This window comes from Pithys albifrons, chromosome 4 (assembly GCF_047495875.1).
Source record: "Pithys albifrons albifrons isolate INPA30051 chromosome 4, PitAlb_v1, whole genome shotgun sequence".
NCBI classification, from domain to species: Eukaryota; Metazoa; Chordata; class Aves; order Passeriformes; family Thamnophilidae; genus Pithys; species Pithys albifrons.
Window position 1 is genome coordinate 76,602,996 of NC_092461.1, and position 23,884 is coordinate 76,626,879.

Sequence of the window (23,884 nt, forward strand, 5' to 3'; positions counted from 1 at the left end):
TGGAGATGTGGCCCAGACAAAGGGACTCCTCAGAAGTCTCCTAATGAAACCAAATAGAGGAAAACTTTATGCAGGTGTTATGCAAACTGTGTACTTGTCCTCCGATTAAAAGATACCTTTGTTTTGGTGTTTGTGAATGTTCTAAACTGTTTTGTGTAGCTGGGAAGCTAAAAACAAGCTTAAATCAGTAAGGGCAAAGGCCTATCTGTAGTTAGTAGAACTCTGATGGACAGTTCAGTGCATTAAAGTTCAAAACCTTTTTATTCTTCTGCCCTGAGCAGTTTATGGTCCCCAATTCCAAGTTAATGTAGGGACCAAACTTTAATGGATAAACAGAGTTGTCAATTTTTTTTTAAGTTAAGTACATCTAAGTTTATTTGTATCAAATTCTCATGCCTTGTCTTGGTTATGAAACAGATCAGACACCCCTTGATCTAGCGCAAGGTGCAGAAATGAAACTGATACTGGCAGGTAAAACTGGAAAGGTAGGAACTTTTATATCAATTTAAAATGCCCAGGCTGTCTAGTGTAAGCTATTGCTACATGAGCTTTACTTTCTGTGCAGGTTATCAACAAACCCCTGAGACGATACGAAGGTCTCCTATGGAAGGTATTTCTTACTTCCTTTACTAAAATACCTTGTAAGATCTCAAAGTATGTCAGTATGTCCTTTTTCTCTATACTTAAGTGATAATTGCTGAATCAAGGAATTTCCTAAATGACTTGATTTAGTCTAGTATATGTAGATGGGCTGGCTGGGTGGAGTAGTTACTAGATTCGTGACACTGATCTTATTCACAGTCCCCAAAAATCTCTTTTCATTTCTTGGTAGTTTTTGTGGTAAAGCTTCATTGTGTTAAGGCTTTGTTCCTTGTCGGTATGGTGGGCAAAATGTTTTCTGTTTTTTCTTTCCCTAACAGGTTACTTTGATAATCTGTGACTAATACAATATCTTTAAGAATCTGAACTAATATTATGCTACAAATTCAACATCTTCAGAAAATTTTAAAATTCAGTAGGAAGATGTCAGTCAAAGAGTTTTAAAGCTTGTTTCGCTGTGTTGCTCAAGTGAATCTATTTTCCCTTTTTAAAAAAAGTCTCCATGAATGCTTAATTTTTATGTTCCTCAGTGAAATTTTTCAAGTTTTCTTCAGTGTACACTTTCCTATGTATTCAGTCACAATTGCAAAATAAGGAACCAGAACTATGTACTAAAGCTTATGAAAGATAAAATGTAGTGTTGGATATCTCAATGTTGTTTGTTTCTCATTTATTTTTATAAAATAGAGTTGTGTGTTGATTGACAACTCCTGTAGTATTAAAACATGGAGCATTTTTGTATTTCAGTTCATATGGAATAGCAGGCTCAGCAAAACTTTTGTCTTTAGGTGGTTCCAAAAGAGAGTAGCGCTGTAATTGTATAGTATTCTCAGGTTGCTATGATCACCAAGATAGGCAGAATCTAAATAAAGTTTTCATAATCTTTGCCAGTTCTATGTGTTTAGGAAACTTCCCAGTTTGACCATTCAGGAGGCACTCTGTCAGCCACACTTCCACCACCAGAGACTTTCACTGCTGGGACCAAAGACCTTTTGCTGTGTGTGGCTCTAGTGAGTTGTTAGGTGCCTCACCTGACTCCCTAAACTCACCACTCTCACACAGTCAGACAATGTTTCCTTACCAGTTCAGCCCTAGGTTTCCCTTAACAGAGTCTCAGACAGCTAGATCCTTAAAATAATTTAGTCATCATGCCATAACAAAATCGCAGCTTGAGCTGGTGCCTCTGAGAAGGGACCCCAGACAAAGGACCACATGGCTTTTATATGCATTCAGTCGAGTAGGGAAGTCCGGGATCTTCCTACTAAGCTGCTGAGTCCTTGGCTTCTGGCACCACAGATACCTGTGCCTTTCACTAAGCAAAGGCTTGGCACCAGTTCATGGCCTCTTGTTTCAGGCTCCTACCACCCAGAGCTCAACCTGCAGCTTGCACTGCAGCTGCACACCAACCTATCTGCACTAAACATATTCTGTTAACCTTACCTGACCCTTTTTTTAAAAAATTCTTTTCTTAGAGCTCACGTTTTTTTGGATGGAAACTATACTGGATAGTTCTAGAACATGGAGTCCTTTCCTGGTATCGGAGACAGTAAGTTCTGTGTTTAAATTTCTGAAAAGCGATTTAAACACTTCCTAATCCTCACTTTATTAAATCTCTTCTTTCAAAGAGCCGATGCAGTGAATAATGATCATCGTCAGGGATGCAAGCATCTAACACAAGCTGTCTGCACGGTAGGAAGTGAAATGCCTTGTAACACTGTGTTGTTTTTTTATATGATGGTGTTCGATACCTGGATAATGAAAACTTCAGCCAGATTTATAACCTGATCTTTGTTATAAAATAGGGGGAAAGCCTGTGCTGTTGCAAGAAACACTTGTTCTTGTCAAGCAAAGTATTCTTAAAAGTAAAGTGGCCATAAAGCTCCTTCACTACTTTCTGAAATCTTGAAGGTTTAAATGACCATAAGACATCCTGAAAACATGCCTTCTCAGTAGAGCAAAGCAACTGTTCGGAGCACGTGATACAGAATAGCAAAGCTCTAGTTCCTCTAGTTCCTCCTCACTGGCTACTTGTGACTGATTGTGTAACTGAGCCTGATCTCAGGTGGAGAACTGATCAGTTTGAAGGTGACTTTTGGAAAACTTCCCTAAATTCCATTATGCTTGTGGGAACCATTTTGGAATAAGTGAATAGAGGAAAACCAGGCCAAGTGTTGTTTATAATACATAGGAAGATGAAGGAAAATGCATTTAGGATCATTTCAGTATTCCTGTAGGTAACTACTCCTAGTTTGGCACCACAAGTTGTATTAAACTGCATATACATATACATATATATATACATATATATATGTACATATATATACACATATACATACATATATATACACACACACACATAGATCTACATACACACACACACACACTCATATTATATGAAAAGTGACTCTTGCATTTCAGTAGCTACAAATTCCTTAATATTGGTGATCTTGCACCATTGGTGAGATTTTGTCTGAATCAAGTGGTGCAAATAAATGCAAATATAATATTTAAACATAAAGAACATCTACATTCTTATTGATGGTGTAATGGCACACTTTGCAAAACTCTTCTAATTGAACTTCTTGTAAACTGTGGTTGTTTTCCATCAGGACTGAGGCAAAAACTTCTGAGTTACTCTTAGCTTCCTACATTGCTTACTCTTCATTTTTTTCTGAGTGATTTTGCACTAATTTTGTGTTTTCTCCACATCACTTTAGATAAAATCTACAGACAGTTGCTTCTTTTCTGTCAGATGTTTTGATGACACTGTTCATCGCTTCAAGATTCCTAAAAATAGCCTACCTTCTCAAACTAGAGAGGTAATAATGACTTTTTATCAAAGGCATTAAATATAATAACTTCTGTAATGAAGAATTTGCATACTACTTGCTATTGATGCTTTGTTAGTAGTGCATTTCATATTGTTATCATCAGAACTTTGTAACATAAATGAAGATACTGAATCTTTCAGCATGATTATAGACTTAACAGCAGAAAATGGACAGACTGTAGTTTTCTTCTTTAAAATCAGTGCTACCTTGCTTTCCAGCTCTTGTTTATTAACTGTTTCTTCCATTTCAGAGTTGGCTGGAAGCAATAGAAGACCACTCTGCATATAGCACTCATTACTGCACACAAGAACAATTGAGTAGTGATGATGAAGATGATGCAGTATCTGTCACAGACCTACAGGATACTCTGAAAGTATGTACTGAGTACTTATATGACTCATGCATCTAGGCAGTTGGTACTATTCTGTGTTGAAATACTTTCATGTCTTTTGGCTAAAAGTGATGATTCCTCCCATGGATAGATAGATGCTGCTTGTATTTGCATTGCTTACTGTCATGTGTTCCTGTTCAGTCTGTGGGAATAAAACGGCATGTTTATCATAGCTACAGGACTATGTTAAGTTTTGCCAGGACTACTGGAAGATAAAAAGATGCTTGAGACTTTCAGCCAGGAGAGGGAGCCATGTGTACTGTACTTGGTGACACCAGGACTGGAGGATAACAAAGCTAACCTTCAGCGAGCTCTGCTCTCATAAAACCGGCATTGAAGTGCCTTAGAAGTGATCCTTTATCACCTCAGATCACATTAGATGCATTGTACAGTGACTGTTCATCCTGCAATGGAAATGAGTAGACTGTGGTACTTTTAGCATTCAGCCTGTGATTCTTGCTTTTTGCTATATGTATACTTCTAAAACCTTTTATTTTAAGGGAAAGTTGACACTGAACTGCATAAATCTTCATGTGACTAAAGTCCAGCTGGCTTGTACAATACGTCTTGGAACAAGAGCTCTAAATAGCTCATAGCAGAGGTGGGAGGTTAGGTGGTGCTGGCAGCTCCCAGAAACGTGCAGAAGAAGGTGGTATTATGTCATAGATAATTGTGTGTGCACTCAAAGCTGGAAAGACCAACTGCATCCTGGGCTGCATCAAAAGGAGTGCAGCCAGCAGGCTGAGGGATGTGTTTTGCCCCCTGTACTCTGCCCACATGAGACCCCAGCTGGAGTTCTGTGTCCAGGTCTGAGGGTCTTCAGCACAAGAAAGACATGAACCTGTTAGAGCAGGTCCAGAGGAGGGCCACAAAGATGAACACAGGGAATGAGCACCTCTCCTATGAAGACAGGCTGAGAGCTGAAGAAGTGAAGGCTCCAGGGAGACCTCATTGTGGCCTTCCAATTCTTTAAGGGGGCTTATAGCAAAAGAAGGAAATTGACTTTTTACATAGGCAGATAGCGACAGGACAAGTGGGAACACTTTTAAACTAAAAAAGGAGAGATTTACTGTAGATATTAGAAAGAAATTTTATACTGTGAGGGTGGTGAGGCACTGGGACTGGTTTCCCAAAGGAGCTGTTGATGCCCCATCACTGAAAGTGTTCAAGGCAACACTGGATGGGGCTTTGAGCAACCTGATGTAGTGGAAGGTGCCTCTGCCCATGGCAGGGGTGTTGGAACTAGATGATTTTTAAGGTCCCTTCCAACCCAAGTCATTCTATGATTATATGATAACTATCTCCAAGGTCAAATGAAGGCTTGAAATACTATCTTGGGATTGGTTCCTGCCATGTCATTGTACTTGCCATACATCAGTTAATCTTTGAATTAGTTTATTTTGGCCTTTGGTTTCTTAAAGAACAAGCAATCACTCTTCCTGGGTTTTCAAACTTTTTAATAAACAAGATAGGAAAAATGGAAAAGTGGCACATAGCTTTGGGGGTTGATTTGCTATGGTAATTTAAGCAAAAGCTGGTCAGTGATATAATGTGCATAAATCTTCTCTTTGCAAGCGTGTCTTTGAAGGCACTTCGAGTAATTTGTTTCAATTTTTTATACCAGTCTATGGGCTGGGAATGTTAATTAAGATTTAATGCTCTCCAAATTTAAAAATTTCAAATCAAATTTCTCCAAAAAATAGTTAAGGGAGTAAACTTATGTTTTGCTTAGGACATGGCATGTCTGAACTAGCTATCCTTGTTGTCTTTCAGAAAGCACAAGCATGCCAACAAAGACTCAATAAAGAGATTTCAGACTTTCTTGCAATGGTTAAATCTTTGGATGCTACAAAAGGTAAAATTTATTTTTTTAAAATGCAGTTTGTTGCCAGCCAACTGATTTCTTTCTATTAAACAGAACATGCGTTATTTTCTCTGAAATTAAATTTTCCAGATCTTAACAATATAGGACTGTCTTCTGCACTGAAAAAAATACAAATAAAGTAACATTATCGTAATTGCTAAGAATTAAGATTTCAGATTTGGAGAAACAACTAAGAAGTATTGCTGATTGAAAGGAATTTTATTAGTGGCTATAAATCCAGAGAAACTGCCTTATTGAGTAGCATCGTAAGAATATAACTCTTTCAAAGTTCACTTTCAAAGTTGTTTTTTTTTTAATCTGTACTTGGTAGCTTATTGCAGAGCATAAGTGTCTCCTCACAGGTACAAAGAGCTAGCTCTCTTACTCCCCTTCCTCCTCAAAATACTTGTGGTGAGTAGAAATGCAATGAAAGCTGAGGTGTGATAGCCAGGATGTGAAGAAAAATCATGAAACTATGCAGGGAACTGGAGGCGTGGTATAATGGGATATATTCCACAGACTTTTGCCATGAGTTTTGTGCCAGATTTGAACTCAGCCTTCTCAGGTAAAATTATTTAAGGTGGGTAAATTCCCTTTGGCAGTTTCTTAGGCTCATACTGCTGACCTGAAGAACCAGTGAGATCCTTCTTTAGAAGAGAAAAACCTTTTTTAAAAAGGGAAATATACAACTTGAACAACCAACACCTATAGAAAAGCAAAACCAGATAATATCCCATTCCTAGAAACTGCTAGTTTTGGCCAATAGCAGTAATAAGTTCCTGTTTTCCTTCCAATGAATGTGACTTGATAGATCAGTGAACTGTTTCTAGGTTCATATGTAACCTCTGTAGGTCTCAACAGAGAAAACTGCTGCAGTTCTCCCAGTTCTCACATTGTTGTGGACTCTTTAAAGTATTTGAACCCTCTGGCTCCAGAAGAATGCAAATTACTGACTTAGAAGTGCTTCTGTGAGGAGCTTCACCTAAAAACTTTTGAGTAATATAAAAATGGCTATGTTGGGACATGGTATTTAAAATTCTTTCTCTGTTTCAACATCCTATTGTGAATCCAGTTATCTTTGAGATTTATGTATCTTGTATATTACAGATAAAGATGTCTCCTGCTCCTGCACTCAGTGTGCTGTCCCTCCTTCTAAAGGTGCTAGCTGTTCTTAATAGCTGCTGTAAGACTCAATTTCAGTCAGTAATGAGCTTTGGTATCAAAGACAACACTTAGTGTGTGGATACGTAGGACTGTAACTTGTCCTGCTCAAGCAGTGTAAATTAAAAATAAATTCAGGAACTGTCACTCTTAATGGACCTCTTAATTTTTGTTGGTGTGACATCAGCTTGAAGCACTTGTGTTACTAAATGGTGTCAACTGATGCTGATACTTTGATTGCAGTAAGTATGGTTCCTGAGAGAGTGGTTTGCTTGACTGCTGAGGAATTGCTGCACATCACAAAACTGCAAAGATTGACTCAAATATTGAATCATTTCTACCAACTGATTGGGTTATCATGATTTTCTGATGGTTCTAGACATGTAGCATCTTAATGGCCATAGAAGTCAGGATGTGAGGTGACATTGTTCTGCAAGCTGCACTTCTTATCCGTGAGATGAGTCCATGAGAATCTCTTCCCCTTCTGTTGTTCAGTGTGCTTGTTATTACAACCCCATCTATTTTTTTTTCAAACCTAAATCTTCAGCTGTACTGTGGTAAACTTTTTCTCTTCTACGAAATATATGGCAGAAGGCAAAAAAAGGCTACATTTCTCACTTATATTAAACTAGTACAGTGTCCTTTTTATTTGACTTCTGTCACCTGGAAGCTCTGAAGCTTTTAAATTTAGAAAATGGTTAAAAGGAGATTGTTGCTAGTCCCGTTTCCAGTGTCTTGTTGCCATAGTTTACTATGTCTGCTTTCCAAGCTGTGCTGAAAGGGAAACTTGATCCATTCATGTGTCACTCATACCAGTGCTAGGGAAAGGATGCAAAAGAAAGAGCGTAGGTTCCCTCGGTGTTACTTTTGCTTGACCTTATCTCACACAGATCTTGCCATGGACCAGTCTTCTGTAGAATGTGAATGTTACATCTGTATACTTCTAGGAAAAAATAATTAAAACAATCTTGTAGTTTACGATGTCCCTCCAAGGTTACTAATATTTTTGTGCTTTCAGGAATATCTTCTCCCCTCCTGGAGAAAGTTGACGTGGTCTCTGAAATATCCCAGGAAACATGTGAAGCTCTGGCTGACTGCCTCAACCTATTTAGAAAGCAAGAAGGGGTATGTATTGTGCTGCGTGGGTCTACAGAGGGTTGAATAGCTTAGTGTATTAGTTCCCTGCTTAGGTGTTACAAAAATAAATACGCAACCCCCCAAAAAACTTAATGTTGTTGGTAAGCTGTCCTTTTACATGCTGAATGGGATAAAAACTCATGCCTCTGGAGAGAAAGAGTAGGTAAATTTCTCTGCAAAAGGATGTCTTCTTAAGGTGTTTAGAAGAGACATCGATTTTGGTCACAAACTACTGCTTGCAATGTTCAAACTGAATGCTTGAATTGAATTGAATAAAGCTGTTGCCTTGCTGATTTGAAGGTCAAAATATTGAGAAATATAATCTTTTTTGTTTGTTTTTTTTAACTAGCTAACTGAAGTGTTTAGCGATACCACTCCTGAATTTATTTTTCAGACCATGTGCTTAGTGGGTGTGCAAATGCTATCTGTTCAGCTTCTGGCTTTTCCAGTGACAAATATCTTGTATAGTGTTAAACATAACGCAAACACTTCAGTTTGGGAATATGTGTCAAATTCATTAGATCCTGGAGTAAGAAAGCTGATAATTTTCTTCCCCTAATACCATGAATAAACTTGTCTTCCTGTACTGTGGTAACTATAATCTCTTGGTTAGGCTTCTGTCATCAGTAAACTGTGTTTCAAAATGAGGTTTGTGTTGGTGCTGTTAGTCTTCTAGTTATTTAACAGTGAGCTGGAAACACTGGCTTCATTGTTTAGGTTTGGTTTAGGATTTTTTTTCATTCCTTTCCAAGCCCTTTTGTCTCTGGTCACGAGTCTTTTAGACTTACTTGAGTCAAGTTCTAGCAGAGTGGAACAAGCACTGCTTTTTTTTACATTAAGTTTTTTCTTTAAAAAAGTCTGATATTAAAGTTGCCAGCTTCATTTTCAGATGAGGAGGAAATTGTTGCAACAGTGGGTGTATAGTGTTAGTTAGTATTCCTTAAATGTGTTGGCATCTTGCTTCAAGCCAGACTAAAATAGCTTTCCAGAGTGGAGTATAGCAAAACATATGGTGAAATTGTAATTTCACCTTACTTGAACTTGAACGGTCTCAGTAGCTGTAATAGAGGCCTTATTTTAATCTGGAAGCGCATAGATTTGGGCATAGAGGGATAGGCTGAGGTGTGAACTTGATTTTCCACCATAGCTAGTTAAATCAGTCGGTCATGACAGGGAGATGATGTGATCCTGGAGAGCTTTGTGTCTTGGTATTTTTAAACTTCAAACTGCTGCAATTCCAGCATATAAGAGGCTTTTAAAGAAGCTGTAAGATCATAAGGGAAATTACGGCTGCAATCTCTTCCTAGGACTTGCACCTTTCTGTGAAATTACATTCATTGAGCATTTCTATTCTTAAACCCACAGGATTTGGCTTTGTTGTCTTTGTTAAATCAGAGCCCTGTTCTTTGCTGTTCAGTGTTGACTTCTAGACTGTAGTTCAGTTAGCATTGCACAAGCAATACATATAACCTTGCAACCCTATTGTGCATGTCCCATGAAATCTGGTTATCTCTAAAAGGAACGTTTTTCAAGCTTGGTACCTTTTTATCTTACCTCTTTAAGGAGAATTCTTTTTCCCTCTAACCTAAAATTGTCAGCATACCAGAAGCTTCTGATTGACTGAGGAGAGGCTGCTAACTTCAGTAAGGATAGCCACAGCGAACGGACTTTCTGCGTTCTAGAGAAAACTTTAGTGTTGCTCATTACTGTGCTATGTCAATTGTAGCGTAATCGCGCAGTCTGTGGATGAAACCGCTAATGCCGCGCTAAAAAAAAGGGAAAGGTTCAGCCGTCTTCTCCTTGCGCTAGGAATGGTGCATGAGCGTGATACCCGCAGGCTCCACCTGCCCGCAGCTTCTTCTCCCCGGTGCCGCCGCAGGGCCGGGCGCGGGGGCCGCTCGGAGCGCCCCGGCCCGCGCTGTGCCCGCCGCCCGCGCCGGGGAAGGCGTGACCTCCGCGCTCCGCACGGCGGGAGCGGCTCTGACACCGCAGAGGGGAGCGGGGAGCTTCCGAAAATAACCCACTGCGGCGGGGCCCGTGCGGGGCGGCCCCGGCGGGCTCGGGGACCGCACACTGCGGGGCCGCCCCGCCCGGGGAGTCGCGGCGCCGTGAGCGGTGGCAGCGCTGCCCCGGGGGCGCGGCAGGGGCGGGAGCGCTCGGGCTGGCAGGCCATTTTTAGCCGGGCTGGGAGCCGGGCTGTGGCCGCCCCGCCGTTTCGGGTTGGCTTCCTCCTCCGCCCTTCCCCAGCGCCCGGCGGGACGCTGCGGCGAGCGGAGCGGAGCGGGGCGGGCGCGCCTCCCCCGCCCCGCCCTGCGGCGGCCGCGGAGCCCGCGGCGTGGCGGTGGCGGCCGTGCAAGGTGAAGGCGCCGCTCGCTGCGCTGTGCCGGCCTCGCAGGTGCTGCTGCTGCAGCCCCGGGCGCCTCCCCGCCGAGCGCCGGCCTGCCCGGAATCCGTCCCGCGGTATGTGGCGTGCGTGATGCGCTGGGTGCTGTCGTGGTGGTGGCTCTGCTCCCTTATTGACATTGGGATGAACGCGTCAGTGTCAGGCAGAGATAAGCGCAGATACTTTTGCGAAACAGTTTAAACATGTGAGGGGGCAAACCGCAGGTAATTTGGTTGCTTTAATCTGAGTGTTTACTGAGGCGCTGGTGGCGGAGCCAGCACAATTTGAAACGTTTTCTGCAGTGACTTTGGGCACAAGGTTAGTAAGTACTGTTTCTAAGCAGGACTTTCCTTGGACTATTGCTGGCAGATATCAGAACCCGCATTCCTAAAGCAATGCGTTTCTAGCAATTTGTATGTTCTAAGTTATTTTTATATAGTTGTAGGAGGAGTTTTAACTTAAGGTTCTTTGGACGCTATTCTGTCTTCAACGTTTTCTGAGTGAGTTTAAAATTCATCTCTAGTACTTGAGCTCCATGTGCTGAAGCTGTGTGAAACCGACAGGAGAGGTATTACTTAAAGGAATTAGCTTTTTTTTCCTTTTTTTTTACGTTGCTTCTTTACTAACCAGTGCTAAAGAAAGTGTGCTGATGGGTATCTTGAGTCCTAAGGTTCACTTTTACCAGCAAGGGCTATATTTAACAGTAAATTAAGAGCTCGTATTGCGTTAGTTTAGAACAGATAGCAGTTGTAACCTGACTTCATTTGTAGTGGCTTTGGATCTTCAGCCTTTGCAAGCCTATCATTCTTTCTAGTTTGTTTTTGTTTTAAAAAGGGATTTGTTTACAAGCTGATGATAAACCTTATCTGATAAGGCATTCAGAAAAGGTTTATTCATTTTTTACATTAAGTGAGTTGTGTATTTAGCTGTGGAGAGTTTGTCATAACAAATTAAGCTTGTTCTTTTTACATAAACTTTTAAGATCAAAATACTGTGGGTCATAGTCCTTGAACTTGATTATCTTCACCATGGTGTAACATGCTATCTCTTGTATGTATAATTGACATATAGTAAATAAAAAATGTGCACATAGTTCAGCTAGCATTTATTAAGTTCTAAAAGTGCTGTGTACGGTGCTAGTTTATTTCATATTTCTTGGAAACATAATGGAGTTTGTGAGGGTTAGCTGTGTCTGTGTGTGTTTTGTTGAATGCATGCATGCATGTTCTTTGGCATACAAATAGTTGTCTTTTATACATGTCTGGTTTGTTGTCTGTGAGATGGGTATGAGCATGGCTGTTATTGCTCAAACCTTCTTATTACCTTACTGTATTGTGAATGAAAAAGCCTGTAGGCTATGCCCATATGATTCCTTAATGAGACTTTTTATTATGTTTCCATGTGGGGGTGCAAGTGAAGGGAGCAGTGATGACACGCTGCAGTCAAGGGAGAAGTGCTGATAAGGGCACCCTGAGCAAAACTGTCTAAAAGTCCTGGCTTCCATCAGCAGTTCTTTTCTGCCACTTGGCAATATTAGCAGCTTCATTAACCTCTAAAAAGGCTCGGGAGCCTTTGGTGTGTGGGAGGGAGCTGAAGAGGAGGTGAGGGGCTCAAAATTGGAGAAGCGAAGAAGGTTAACTATACGACTAAATTAGATCTGGGAAGGGGATCATGTATTGGCTGGCTGTTGTACTAGACCTAAAACAGTGTAGTCTTAAGTGCCTTAGGTGATAAAACCACTGCCTGTGTTTCTCTACTGTTTTCTTCTTGTGCTTAGAAACCAGTGACAGCCCTATTTTTATTTTTCTTTTCCTTTCAGTCACTGGAGCATGGAGAAATTATGTCGTCCATTGTGTTCTGCAGCTCTTGCTGAAAGTAGTGGAAATCAAGGCAAAACCTCAGTGTGTAGAGACCTGTAGCCAATGCCCTGAACAACTGAAATACTGTTCAGGTTGTAAACTTGGGGAAAGGAGAGCAGTTTTCAGACAGTTGATAATTGCACTGGATACAGCAAGAAGTATTTGGTGTTGAGAGACTCAAGTTGTGTTTGTATTAAAAAAAACATTTATTGACTGTATGAATCTGCAACTGACTGATCCTCTTTCTGCTCCTCTCTTCTAAATGAGTAGAAATGTGGTAGAATTACACCTAGTGCAGCTTGAATCTTGGTAGAAAGTAACAAATTCATCAGAAGGTTCTCCATGATCAAACAGATGCCCAGGTGAAGACTTGTGTTTTTGACTTATACAAAGGAGCATGGGATATCAAGTGTTGTGGAATGTTTTATGGGAATGGTGTAGAAGAGAAAAAAAGCTACTGACAGGAAAGTCATTTGGAAGGTTGTTTCTCCTGCATGCTGACAGTTCTAGTCATGCCTTGATGATTCTTGCTGTACTGTTTTTTGCATGCTGTATGTGCATGTCTTTCATCTGTGCTAAAGTTCTATAGCAAAGATGTTATAGTTAGAGGAACTTGACAGTGAAATGTTTGTGGGTGGCATAGTGTTCTTCCTCTGGATGCATTTTTTTTCTGCCACTGTACTGCAGCCTTACAGATGGAAAGCTAGATACAGGTCTGTGAAGGCAACATCCCTATCAGAAATAGGTAAAAGAGAGAGTTTAGCTAGTCAGAAATACCTAAGAGGTAGGAGAATTAAAGAACATAACTTTTTTTTTTTCTGAGATTTTCCTAGAGCAGTCAAGACTCAATAGCTCACCAGAGTGTGCAGTGAAGCTAAGTAGCAGCCCAGACAGAAGCTTGTTAAAATAATATATACTGAGTCTCCTTTCAGGGAAAAGGTAAGTAAATATTACTGGGGGTTTTTTTATATAAAAGGGTATTACCTGTGTTGACAGAATGTTTAAGGTTTGAAGCAGCAGATAAGATCCTTAGTCAAGTGCTGTATAGGAAAGGCTTCTGCATGGCAGATGGTTCTGGCTCGCAGAAGGACACCTGGATGTTAGTCTAGGGTAAAAGGTGAATGCTACTAGCCTTTGTAGTACAGCAGGGTCCCAATTCTGGATGCTTTTTATTTGGGCTGATGATTTATTTGTTTTGATGGGATTGATTTTTGTTTGTTTTTCTCAAGACTGTGCACTTCAAAGTTAGCCTTTTTCCTTGCAGCTGGTGATGGGTTATATTGGCAAATTGCTGACTTGTAGCTCAAAGGAGCTGTATGGGAGCTGGTCACACAATTTGACTGAAGACATTCTCCACTCCGCACTGTTTCTCCACTCCAAGCACACTGCTAACCTGTTCTTACACTCTATATAGTGGGTTAATGCTTTTTCAAAGCTTGGCCTGTAGATACATGTTTTGTTGGTGGCTGTTATTAAGCAGCCTTGTAAACTAACTAGGAATCCATTCATGGGCCTCTGGAGAAATGCTGTATAAAAGCATATTAGTTTGAAATGAGGCTCCTCCTCACTGTGCTTTTGCAGCTTCTGCTCTGAGATTTACTTCTAAGCTCTTGTCTGTGACTTGTTTGAGTGTATAATTTTAATGCAAAAACATGGAGAAAACAGTCTTAACTGAGGCTGCAGGGGAAAAAACCAAGCAGTAATCTTTAATGGAGTAGTATTTGATAGAGTAGACTTCTCAAATATGTGTTAGGAATTCAGTTTTCTATGAATGAATTTGCAAAGTGGTGTTCTCATCTCTAAGCTGGTAGAGAGGAACAGAAAAGAAATGTGTAACATGGATATTGTCTTTCAGTGTTTTCACTACTTAGTGCTGTGAGATTAGTATTTGTTTTCCTCTTCATACTTGAAAAACAAACTGGAGTGAGGAGGGTGCGCCCTCACGCTTTTATTCTTCTAATGTCATTGTGATATTATAATGACATGTAAAGCGGATCAGCTTTTCAGTGTTCTGGTGTACTTTGTATTTGATGTGCTGTGGAAGAGCAGATGAACAGCAGAGTTCTAAAAGTTGTTAGCTCCCAGCCAGCCACTGTTTTGTTAGCTAAGGACTGGTAGAATTTCAGGAAAAAAGCAGTGAAAAAACAGTATTTAGCCTCTGTGCATAGCACCACACTTTGTTTGCTGGGATTTTGCGTGCAAATGTGTCAGATAATTGACTGCCGTGGCAGTCTGGCTGAGTGGTCTGGTTTTGAGTCTCAGCCTGCATGAAACATCAGAACACTGAACTGAGTTACTGTGGTCACACACATTTACTGATCCCCTGGAGATGTATTATCCTTCTTGACCTTTCTTTCTCAAAACTTAATTTATAAAAATTAATGTATAAAAATATGTCTTTTCCATGTAAAACTGATAAGAGCTAGTTTCTTAGAATAATAATTTAAAAAGTAATTTCTACACTTACGAAAAATAAACTCCATGTATCCTGGTCCAGTACTGGATATTGAAATGTTCTTTTGAGGGAGATAGAATATTTAACTCTTTATTATGCATGTGCTTGTGTAAAGTTGTTTGAAAGGCAGTATCTCTGAGTAGCATAAGTAACTTCAGGCTTTGTGTCACTTAATAGTTGTTAAATCATCTTAAATTTTTCATGTGTTGGGATTTTGGTATGTTTTGTCTTCCTTAAACATCAGTGATACAGGCTAGTGAGCTGTCCATGTGTAATTCTGTAGCCTTTCCTTGAGTAAAGGAGGTTGACTGAATCTAAGCTTCTTTTCTGCTTTTCTTTGCTGTGTTTTTATTTGGTTTATATTAGTCACTTCTGATTCCATGAAATATAGGGGTCTCTTAGCCATGAAGAATTAAATGGATGATTTCCCATTTAGGCAGTACTGGTGCTTGTGGAAGCATGTGTTGTCTGTTGTGGGTTTTTCTTTTTAACTTCACCTGGGCACAATCACAGTATTTCAACAAAAACTGCTTTTTGCCCTTTTTTTTTTTATTCTATGACTCATCAGAGCTGATACCATTTTTAATAAGGTAAGCAGTTCTGAAATTTGACCTTTTGTCTGATTTTTTAAAATCTCGTTACCAAATGTTGTGGCCTCCTTCTCTCCTCTCTCTGCCCCCCAAGGCAGCCAATGAATTTAAAAGCTTTTTTTGTTTTAATATCAATATTCAGAAGTGTGTTATCTCATCTTGTTGTGCTGTCCAGTGCAGAAATGCTTTACTGTAATGCTGACTGCTGAGTCACTGAGGTTATCACTAGAATTGGTAGGTGGGCTGTGTTTAGAAAGTATTCATGTACTGAAAATAGATCACTGGTGGTGTAGTTTTCCTTGAAGGTACATGCCAGGCCTGGTCATAAAGCAATGTTAGTAAATTCTTTGTCCATAGTGCTTGTATTTTTCTTAACATCCCTCTCCTTTAAATGCATCAATAATATACTTCAAAACTAAATGTGTTCGATGTAATGTACAAATGGGAAATGCCAACCTATGCTATCCTATTAGGATAATTGAAAACACACAAGAAACAAATTACACTCCATTTATAATGAACTGAATGCTGCTGCAAAGTAGTGGTCAAATAGAGGCCCTCTTACAAATAAAGTGTATCCATTTGTTGTGAATATCCTGAAGAATCCATTATAAGGGCTGTTCAGTTTTCTAAGCATAGCCCTCATCTGAATATCTCATCTTTGGAAGTGGCAGGTGTGATGTGTTTACTTTGCTTGTATAGCTTCTTGTTAAGCCACTTGTAAGGTAAATGTAGACTCAGTGATTTTAAATAGGAATGTTTCCCCTCCTCTCATGCTTGTCACTGTTATATTATTATTGTTATAACTTGGACATCAATACAATAACTGTTGGATCCAAAGCTACGCTAGGAAACTTTGAGAATGGCTTTAAAGCATAGCTTTTTGAAGGAGGTCTGTAGTGTGCATTCATAATGTAGGGGTACTTTTTAGCATAGAAATAGATTCTAAACTTTCTGATCTGCTTCAGAGGGTTTTGTGCTGACAGAGCTATACTGCTTCCTCAACAAAAGCATGTTCAGGTATGTTTTTTGACCTTTGAATAGAAATACAGCTTCTTGTTAATCTTAAAATATAATAATGTTGTTATTGCACGTCCCTTTTTTTGAGTAAAGAACTATGGTGGGAGAGGGGTCAGGGAGGATGAAACTACCCTGGTCTTGTCTGGAAATACTCAGTGTAATGGGTCTGAGCATCAGCCTCTAGGCTTTGTGCAGGTCTGCTGTAGCAGAAAAGCATCTGCAGGAGCTTGGAGGGTTTGACCGGGTAGACATAAACTAATGGGGCACAGTCATACACAGGGATTTTATCACTGTGGTGGGGAATAATTTGAAGTTGTCAAGATGATAGTATAGCTCTTCTAGGTCATGTGGTAATCCACAAGTCGGTAGTTCATACCTTCCTGGAAGTGCCTACAAAACTATTAATTGTGGATGTATTCTGTGCCATGCATCCAAATTGGGTTTTCTGTTTTTCCAGTGAAACCGCTTGCTGCAAGGTCAGACAAATCAAATTGAGGTTAAAATGAGCTGGCTGAGCCTTTTAGACTGCTTGAAACCTTAGACAGTTGCATCTGTGCTTATGGATAGCAGAAATCTAGTTTTGTCTGACCTGTATCTCCTCCAGCTCTAAAGATGCATTTTGTGCCAGAGCCCAAACTATTAACTCACAGAATAACAAAGTGGAAATGGTTGAGGTTGGAAGGGGCCTCTGGAGGTCCTCTGGAGGTCCTCTGGTCCACCCCTCTGCACAGGCAGAGCCAGCTAGAGTTTGTTGCTCAGCATCATGTCCAGATGGCTTTGGAGTACCTCTGAGGATAGATAATAAGCTTCCCCAGGCAACCTGTGCCAGTACTCAGTCACCTTTGCAGTGAAAAAGTGTTTCTCAAGGAAATTTGCTGTCTTTTAGTTTGTGCGTATTCCTTCCTGTCCTGCCGCTGGGCACCACTGAGAAGAGCCTGGCTTAGTTGTATTTGCACCCTCTCTTCAGGGGTTTATATGTACGTATGGCCAGACTTTGTGAACGAAGATTTGGGAAGGGCTCTCCCCACGTGGGTGTGCCCTTCAAGCCTATGCAGTGGATGTTTTAGGTGAGGCACAGCGTGCGCAGAACTGGCCCCACCGTTTCAGTCCTGAGGTCTATCTGCCATGGCTGAGCAAGCTTGGACAGTGACAGTGAAGTCCTCGGGACTGTCACAGCACCCGGTACTAACCAGGTCTGACCCTGCTGAGCATACGAGATCTGACGGGATGGGATGGCAGGGAGGCATCGGACTGCCAGGGGACAGTCTCCACTGAGACTCAAACTCACGACCTTGTGATCCAGAGTCCGGAGTGCTCACCATTACACCACGGGACCGCCCAGGGGTTTATATAGATGGATCAGATTTGCCCCGAGCTTTCCCTTCTTTAGCTTGAACAATCCTCAGACATCCAAACAGTACTTAAGAGGCAGTCCAGTACAGCAGTTTTAGGAAACCAAGTGTCAAAGATTCGCTGATAATAGAAGGCCAGCGGTTTTTTTACTATTGTCTTTGCTCCCATGTACAGTTAATCAAATCTAAAAAGTTGGTGTGTCACTCTAGGCTGTCAGATCCTGTTTCAGCTTGGGCCAGGGAGAATCCTTGGTATTTTCTTTAGACCTTCATCAAACCTATCTTCTAGCAGCCAATGGGTTTTATTGGAGAATTTTGTAAAAGAGCTTATTAGAAGTTTAGTCTGGGATCTCTTCTTCCTCTGAGGTGTAGATGCTACTGGATTGCATATTGGGGAGTATTAAATAGAAGACTTACCAGTAAATAGCTTTGCTACAGTGTTCTTGAAAAAAAAAAGTGCAAAAAACTCCAAACAAACTCAACAACAATAAAAAGCCTTCGTCAGATAAGGGCAAAAATGTTTGAGGTCATTCATAAGGAGAGAAGATCTGTTCCACTGAATTAGAATATTTGGATTATATAGTCGTTCTGCATTGTATTTCCGTATTCCAAACCATATTTATCTGTTGGCCCTAATTGCTGGACAGAGGTCCACATGACATACTGTAATTTCAGGAAATGTCACGTCAGCCTACCCAGGGCCTGGCTGTTGTCTACTGACTGTTGCCTGTTAAGGAGTAAAGACAAAAATAATGTCTCAGAGGAAAATGGACCCTAAGGAAAGACAGTCTTCTTAATTCTGCGAGTCCGTCTGACATCTGTAGAAGTGGGACTTTTGCATTTGCATCTGTCTTTGAAGTCTGATTCTGTAACATTGGAAAGCCTGTTCAGGGCTATAGCAAGTAAGAATGCTTTCCAAGGTGGATTTAATTTGGAGATCACAATTCCAACACTTCACTGTAAAACTCACTGTTGATTTCTAGTCTGTGTAGCATTTTTTACTTTTAACTAATTTGGTTAGCATCCAAAATTAAACAAAAACTATCAATTGAGACATTTGAGTTTTTCAGAAATGCAGAACAGCTATACAGCATGCATGTTTGTTTTGGGATTGCTTTTAAAGAAACCCTGACAGTTATGCTTCATGAATAATTAACTAGATTGCCAATATGGAGCTTGTAGGACAGACAACCAGCTTCAGAAGTGTTAATTTTTTAATAGGAAGCTGTTTCACTCTGAGTCAACAACTGAGTCCAGTTGTGTAGCAGCACTAGTAAGCTAGTAAGAGCCAACAAAAACATGGCAAGAACATGACAGTTGCTTCAAAAGAGAAAATATTACATGCATTCACTTGTAATCCATCCGGGAAGAAATGTGGGGGGAAGAATACAAAGGGGTTGATCAAAGTAATCAGTGGTGTATACTGAAAAATACTTAAGGGAAGTAGTTAGATCAAAACTGCCTTAAGATCTATTTTCAAAACAGTCCTTAAGAACAAAAAGGAAATGTTTCCTGTATGCATTCTTAAGAACCCTTGCATCTTAAAGTCTGGTCTTTCTGTTTGAGACCAGCAAACTTCAAAGATGTCCAGAGTCTCTCAAAGGGAAAAGACACACAAAAAAGTCCCTACCTGATCTGAAATCATGCAGCAATATAGTGTTCTGGTTCTGCTTGCATCAGTATAATCAGTTTGGGTGAGACCTTGAGTTTGAGTAAGGTTGCTTGTAGCATACACCTCTGAGAACATGAATGCTTAATCTTACTAGGGCAGCAAAATATCTCTGGGGTGTGGTTTTTTTCCTGGTAATCTTGTAGCTCTGCAACCTGAAACGCACTTCCCAAACTGCTGCCAATGAGTCCCAGCTTGTTTTGGCATTACTATTGGCAAGTGTGAATAGCAGCCATATTTAATTTCAGTTTTACTCAGAATAGAAACAATACTTCACACAAAATGACAAAATTGGAAAGGTTTTTCTTTAAACTTCTGATATTTGACTAATCGGTATTATAATGCTGGAACACAAGTAGGGGCGAAGTGTTCTCTGGAAACTAGCACCTTCTGCAGCTCTTAAACCTAAGTACACTTCATGAGATTTATAGTTTACAGTTAAGTCTAAGTAAAATGTAATAAATGAATACTTTTGAGAGGAAAATTTAGAATTTCTATTGAGTCTCACTTTAGAAATAAACCAGAAAAAGCTCTGTTAAGTCTTGATCCATACAGAATCATTTTGAAGAAAAGAGTTTCTCTGATAGAAAAGCTTAAACCCAAGCTTTTAAGCCAAAACCGCCCTTCTAATCTGCAAACAGAAATTAAGTAGTTGCAGTTTGTTCTTGTGCTCTTAGACAGGTTCCTGGCTCAGAACTGTGACATTCTCCATTTGTTAAAGTTGTAGTGCTTCATCAGCCTAAGAATAAACAGGCTTTGACTTAGCCAAATGTGGAAACAGGAGAGGGAAAGGAAGGCAGCAAGGTCTGTGTTGAGGAGGAGGAAGTGTTAGTGTCTTAGGAGGGAAAGGTGGGAGGCAAACAGTCTTTGTCCCTAGCATGTGGATAGTTCAGAAACTGTTATTCCAGGCAGTGTCAAATGATGAATTTTTATATTAGGCATGTATGCTGGAAGAAGGGTGCTCTCAGCATCTCCAGCTTTTCTCTTGGAAAAACAGTTCTCTTACTGCCTAGATGTCTATCTGTGTTGACATGATCCTGCCAAAGCATGAGTTTCTTCTGGGTGGACAGTAGCTTGACTCTTTCTTTTAGCAATTCTTCTGCTGTATTTGTTTTATGATCGTATCTGGTCCTTTCCTTCATTAGCAGAATTTTATTATTTTTATATCCATAACTTATTAAAATATATCTTTATTTTATTTTAGTAATAAATCAAATATAGGGAAATACTATAACTTTGTGCTCAGAAGAATGAAGTGTAGGCTTTCCAAGTCAGCCCTGCTAAACTCCTCCTCTTGAACTTTTGAGGTGAGTGTTCGTAGTTAGTAACTAACAATGAACCATTGTGTTCATCTGGGCAATGACTGAGGCAGAGTCATATGACTTGATTTACGAAGTCTTTGCTTTCTTCTATAGACTTTGGGTTGGGATGTAAGAGAACAGATTACCAGGACTCAGCTGGTATGTATGGAGTTTGCTTGTGTGCATGGGGGTCTTTCTGCCTTTGTACAAAAAGAAACTTTATTGGTGATGTTTTCTCTATATGTACCTGAAAGAAAGCCAAATGTTACATTAGCCTCAGAAGTTTTCTTACTCTTTTGAATTTGATGATCTCAGTAAGATGTGGTACTCTGATGCTGTAGCTGTAGAGTCAGCTGGGCAGACTTCGGAGATGAGGACTAATGCTGTTTTGTGATACAGTAAATAACCCTTTGCCTATCACCAGTGAGCTCAGCTTACCTCCTTGATTAACTGATCACATCTTGTTTTGCATTTCAGTACTTGCATGAGCAGCAGTTCAAGTCACTGGCAAGCCCTATCTAACTATTCTGTTTTCAGGTCTGATAGATCTCTGAAGCCAGGTAACTGGCAAGTTTATAGCACAGAGAGAGGGGAAATCTAAGCCAGAAGCAATGGTTCAAGTAAAGTATGACCTATTTTGGATCATTCCTCCTTTCCCTGGGGTGAACCAAGGCTGTGATGAAGTTTACAAGAGCTAGTTTGCTCCAGTAAATGGTATTGTGATGCAATTATGCTTGCAAGGCTTTAACATATGTTTAGGATAGCAGATGTTTGTCACAACTTCCTTGTGGTTGATGATGCTGCAGAGTGGTGATCAGCAAGAGGACTGTGTGGAAAGGCCTGTGTGTAAACAGATCAGAACTCCGAAAATTTCTTATAAAATATTTGCATGCTTTAGGGCTTCATGAATTTAGAGATTCATGAAATTGAATTGCATCTGTTTTGGAACACTTTTCTGTTGTTTTAATGTGAGCTGTCACACATTTTTTTGATGTGCCATAGCTGTATTCATAAATCACTCATTCCTCAAATAGCTGAGGCATGCTTGCAAAGAAATATTCTGAAACTAGAACTGTTCCTACCTTTTGGGGAGGTTAAGAGAAGAGCAGTACATATTCATGTACTAATGTGTGCTTAGTGGGAGTTAAGTCCTGTGAGGTAAAAACCAAATCTTTTTGAAAATTTATTTTCTTCCCAGAAAACATCCTGTATTGATGCTCAATGGTTGAAACTGAGAACTTTCAGAGTAAATTCTCTAAGAGTAACTGTTTCCCATTTTCACTTCAGTAGCAGCTTAAGCAACAATTCAGTACTGCTTCAGGTGGCAGAAGATGTGAAAGCACTTTTCATAGAGGCCTATCCTGTAGAATTAGTGCTGTAGTAGCATGCTTTGAAGTTAGCTAGCAGAATATATAGAACTGTTCTATTTCTAAACAGATACACCTCAGGGAAAATACTCAAAGTCTTAACATTTCTTCCATGATGAAATGAAAAGGCATTTTTGTTCAAGGCATGAAAGCAGACCTGGCTCTTTGTGATGTTATGTAGTTCTCATTCTACATTAAATGAAAAAAGATTAACATTTACTCAGCACTAGTTTAAACTGGACATCACAAATGACAGGTTTATGGAAGAAGGCACTAGCAGTAGCAACTCTATTTTACTAACAGCAAAATTGTAACTATGTGAGCTTGTCTGAATAGGCAGAGAGTACCTGTCAAGCTCTGCATTGAGGCTGTGATTTGTGCTGTTAGCCTCAGGTTTTTTGGTAAGGATTTTCAATTAGTATGAAAATTACAGGAGGGAGACAGAATTCTTGCTTTGGATTCCCAGTGCTTCCTGTGGGTGGTTTTCTGTAGTGTGATGTGTTACAACACAGTGTTTTGTAGGTTCTGTCTTTCAGGATAGTGTGTCCTGTTGGGGTAGCTGACCATGGAAACCATCAGTTTTATATGAATAGATTTAGTGTGAAACAAATAGCAGGTTTGATTGGCCTTTCATTACAGAAAGCATGAGATGTCTATAGAAAAATGTCAGTTCTACTGTAGCAGAATTTTTCTAATTCATTGGTTACATGTTAATTTCCAACCAGGTGTTAGACTAGCCCCTGCCCTCCTACTGAAAATTGGCACCTCACCTCTGTGCTTTGTGACAAATGTCCCATAAGCAATGGCGTTACTGGGAGAAGGGAATTTCTGTGGCAGTTGGACAAAGCCATTCATTTAGAAAACCAAAACCTGCTTTCTGAGTCATCAGAGACATTGGTGAGGCAGTGTCAGCAGCACCTCTCCTGCACTCAGCTTACTGCACACCAGAACTGGTACAGGGTGTACTGACATTCCAGCGGAGCCTGGCTTCACATCCCCTCGTGGCTGTTATCTGAAAGAGGAGGTTGTACCTTCCATCACAGCTCTGAAGTCTGCATGTTTTGGTCAGTTATTCCTAACACTGAAGCGGAAGGCTTGAAAGTAAGATTCAACTAAATGATACTGCACTGTTGTGAAGTCTGTCTTTTCTCTATCTCAGTCCAGGAGAAATAAGAGCTAAGGTATTCTGTCTTTTAATTTACTATTTTAATATTAAAGGCAGGTAGCACTACAGATCATTGAGGTGTCTGTATTTGTTCTGTGCCTTGCTTGCCATATGTTGTTTTTAGTATCTACTTGCAGCTGCAATAGCATGTTGCTGAGGTGATCATTTTTTAGCTTGGCATGGAGTGGTATAATCCTTTCCTACCCCACAAAAGTGCCACTGTTTTTGGGCATTAATTTAAATTTAAAGCATCCAGCAGCAAACAAAGCAAGCATTTTGTGTATTGTACTAAGATGTCTTCAGGAGGGACAGAGAAGCCTTGGTTACAGGCTGTGCTGATACAGTTCAGGACTTCCGGCTTTAAAACAAGAAAAAGGAAGGGGGGTGGAGGGGAAAGAAAGAAAAGATAGTGTTTGATGTGTGTCACTGTTTTCCCACCTACCTAATGAAAGCTGAGGATACAGAAAGGAATGGGACTGGTGTTTGTTACACACAGGCAAGTTTTTTGATGTTCTGGATTAGGCACGTGAACTTTCTGCCAGTAATGCACACTAAATGAGTTAACTTTTAAAACCATACTTTTGTTCTTAGCCGATTTGTAGAAACTTAGAAAGACAGTAGGAGTGTTTTCAGTGAGTGTGTTGCTTTCCTTAAAAAAAAAAAAAGGCCTGACTGCAAAAATAACTCAGTTCTCCAGTTAAAACTTTCAATTTAGTGATTACAGTCTGAAGGACTCAAA

General features: G+C 40.1%; 1 protein-coding gene across 5 annotated transcripts in view; it reads left to right on the plus strand.

Moving 5' to 3' along the window:
* OSBPL1A (oxysterol binding protein like 1A) overlaps positions 1 to 23,884 on the plus strand; it is an 82,940-nt gene that overhangs the window by 18,061 nt on the left and 40,995 nt on the right. For 3 of the 5 annotated variants that reach the window (XM_071554656.1, XM_071554655.1, XM_071554653.1), the window contains exons 9-16: positions 418 to 485; positions 566 to 610; positions 2,073 to 2,146; positions 2,226 to 2,289; positions 3,318 to 3,419; positions 3,682 to 3,804; positions 5,596 to 5,677; positions 7,866 to 7,972. In XM_071554656.1, the coding sequence (XP_071410757.1) occupies positions 418 to 485; positions 566 to 610; positions 2,073 to 2,146; positions 2,226 to 2,289; positions 3,318 to 3,419; positions 3,682 to 3,804; positions 5,596 to 5,677; positions 7,866 to 7,972 (665 nt within the window). Of the gene's footprint in view, positions 1 to 417; positions 486 to 565; positions 611 to 2,072; positions 2,147 to 2,225; positions 2,290 to 3,317; positions 3,420 to 3,681; positions 3,805 to 5,595; positions 5,678 to 7,865; positions 7,973 to 10,227; positions 10,445 to 23,884 lie in introns of those variants that run through there. The other 2 variants (XM_071554657.1, XM_071554658.1) reach the window with 2 other exon arrangements.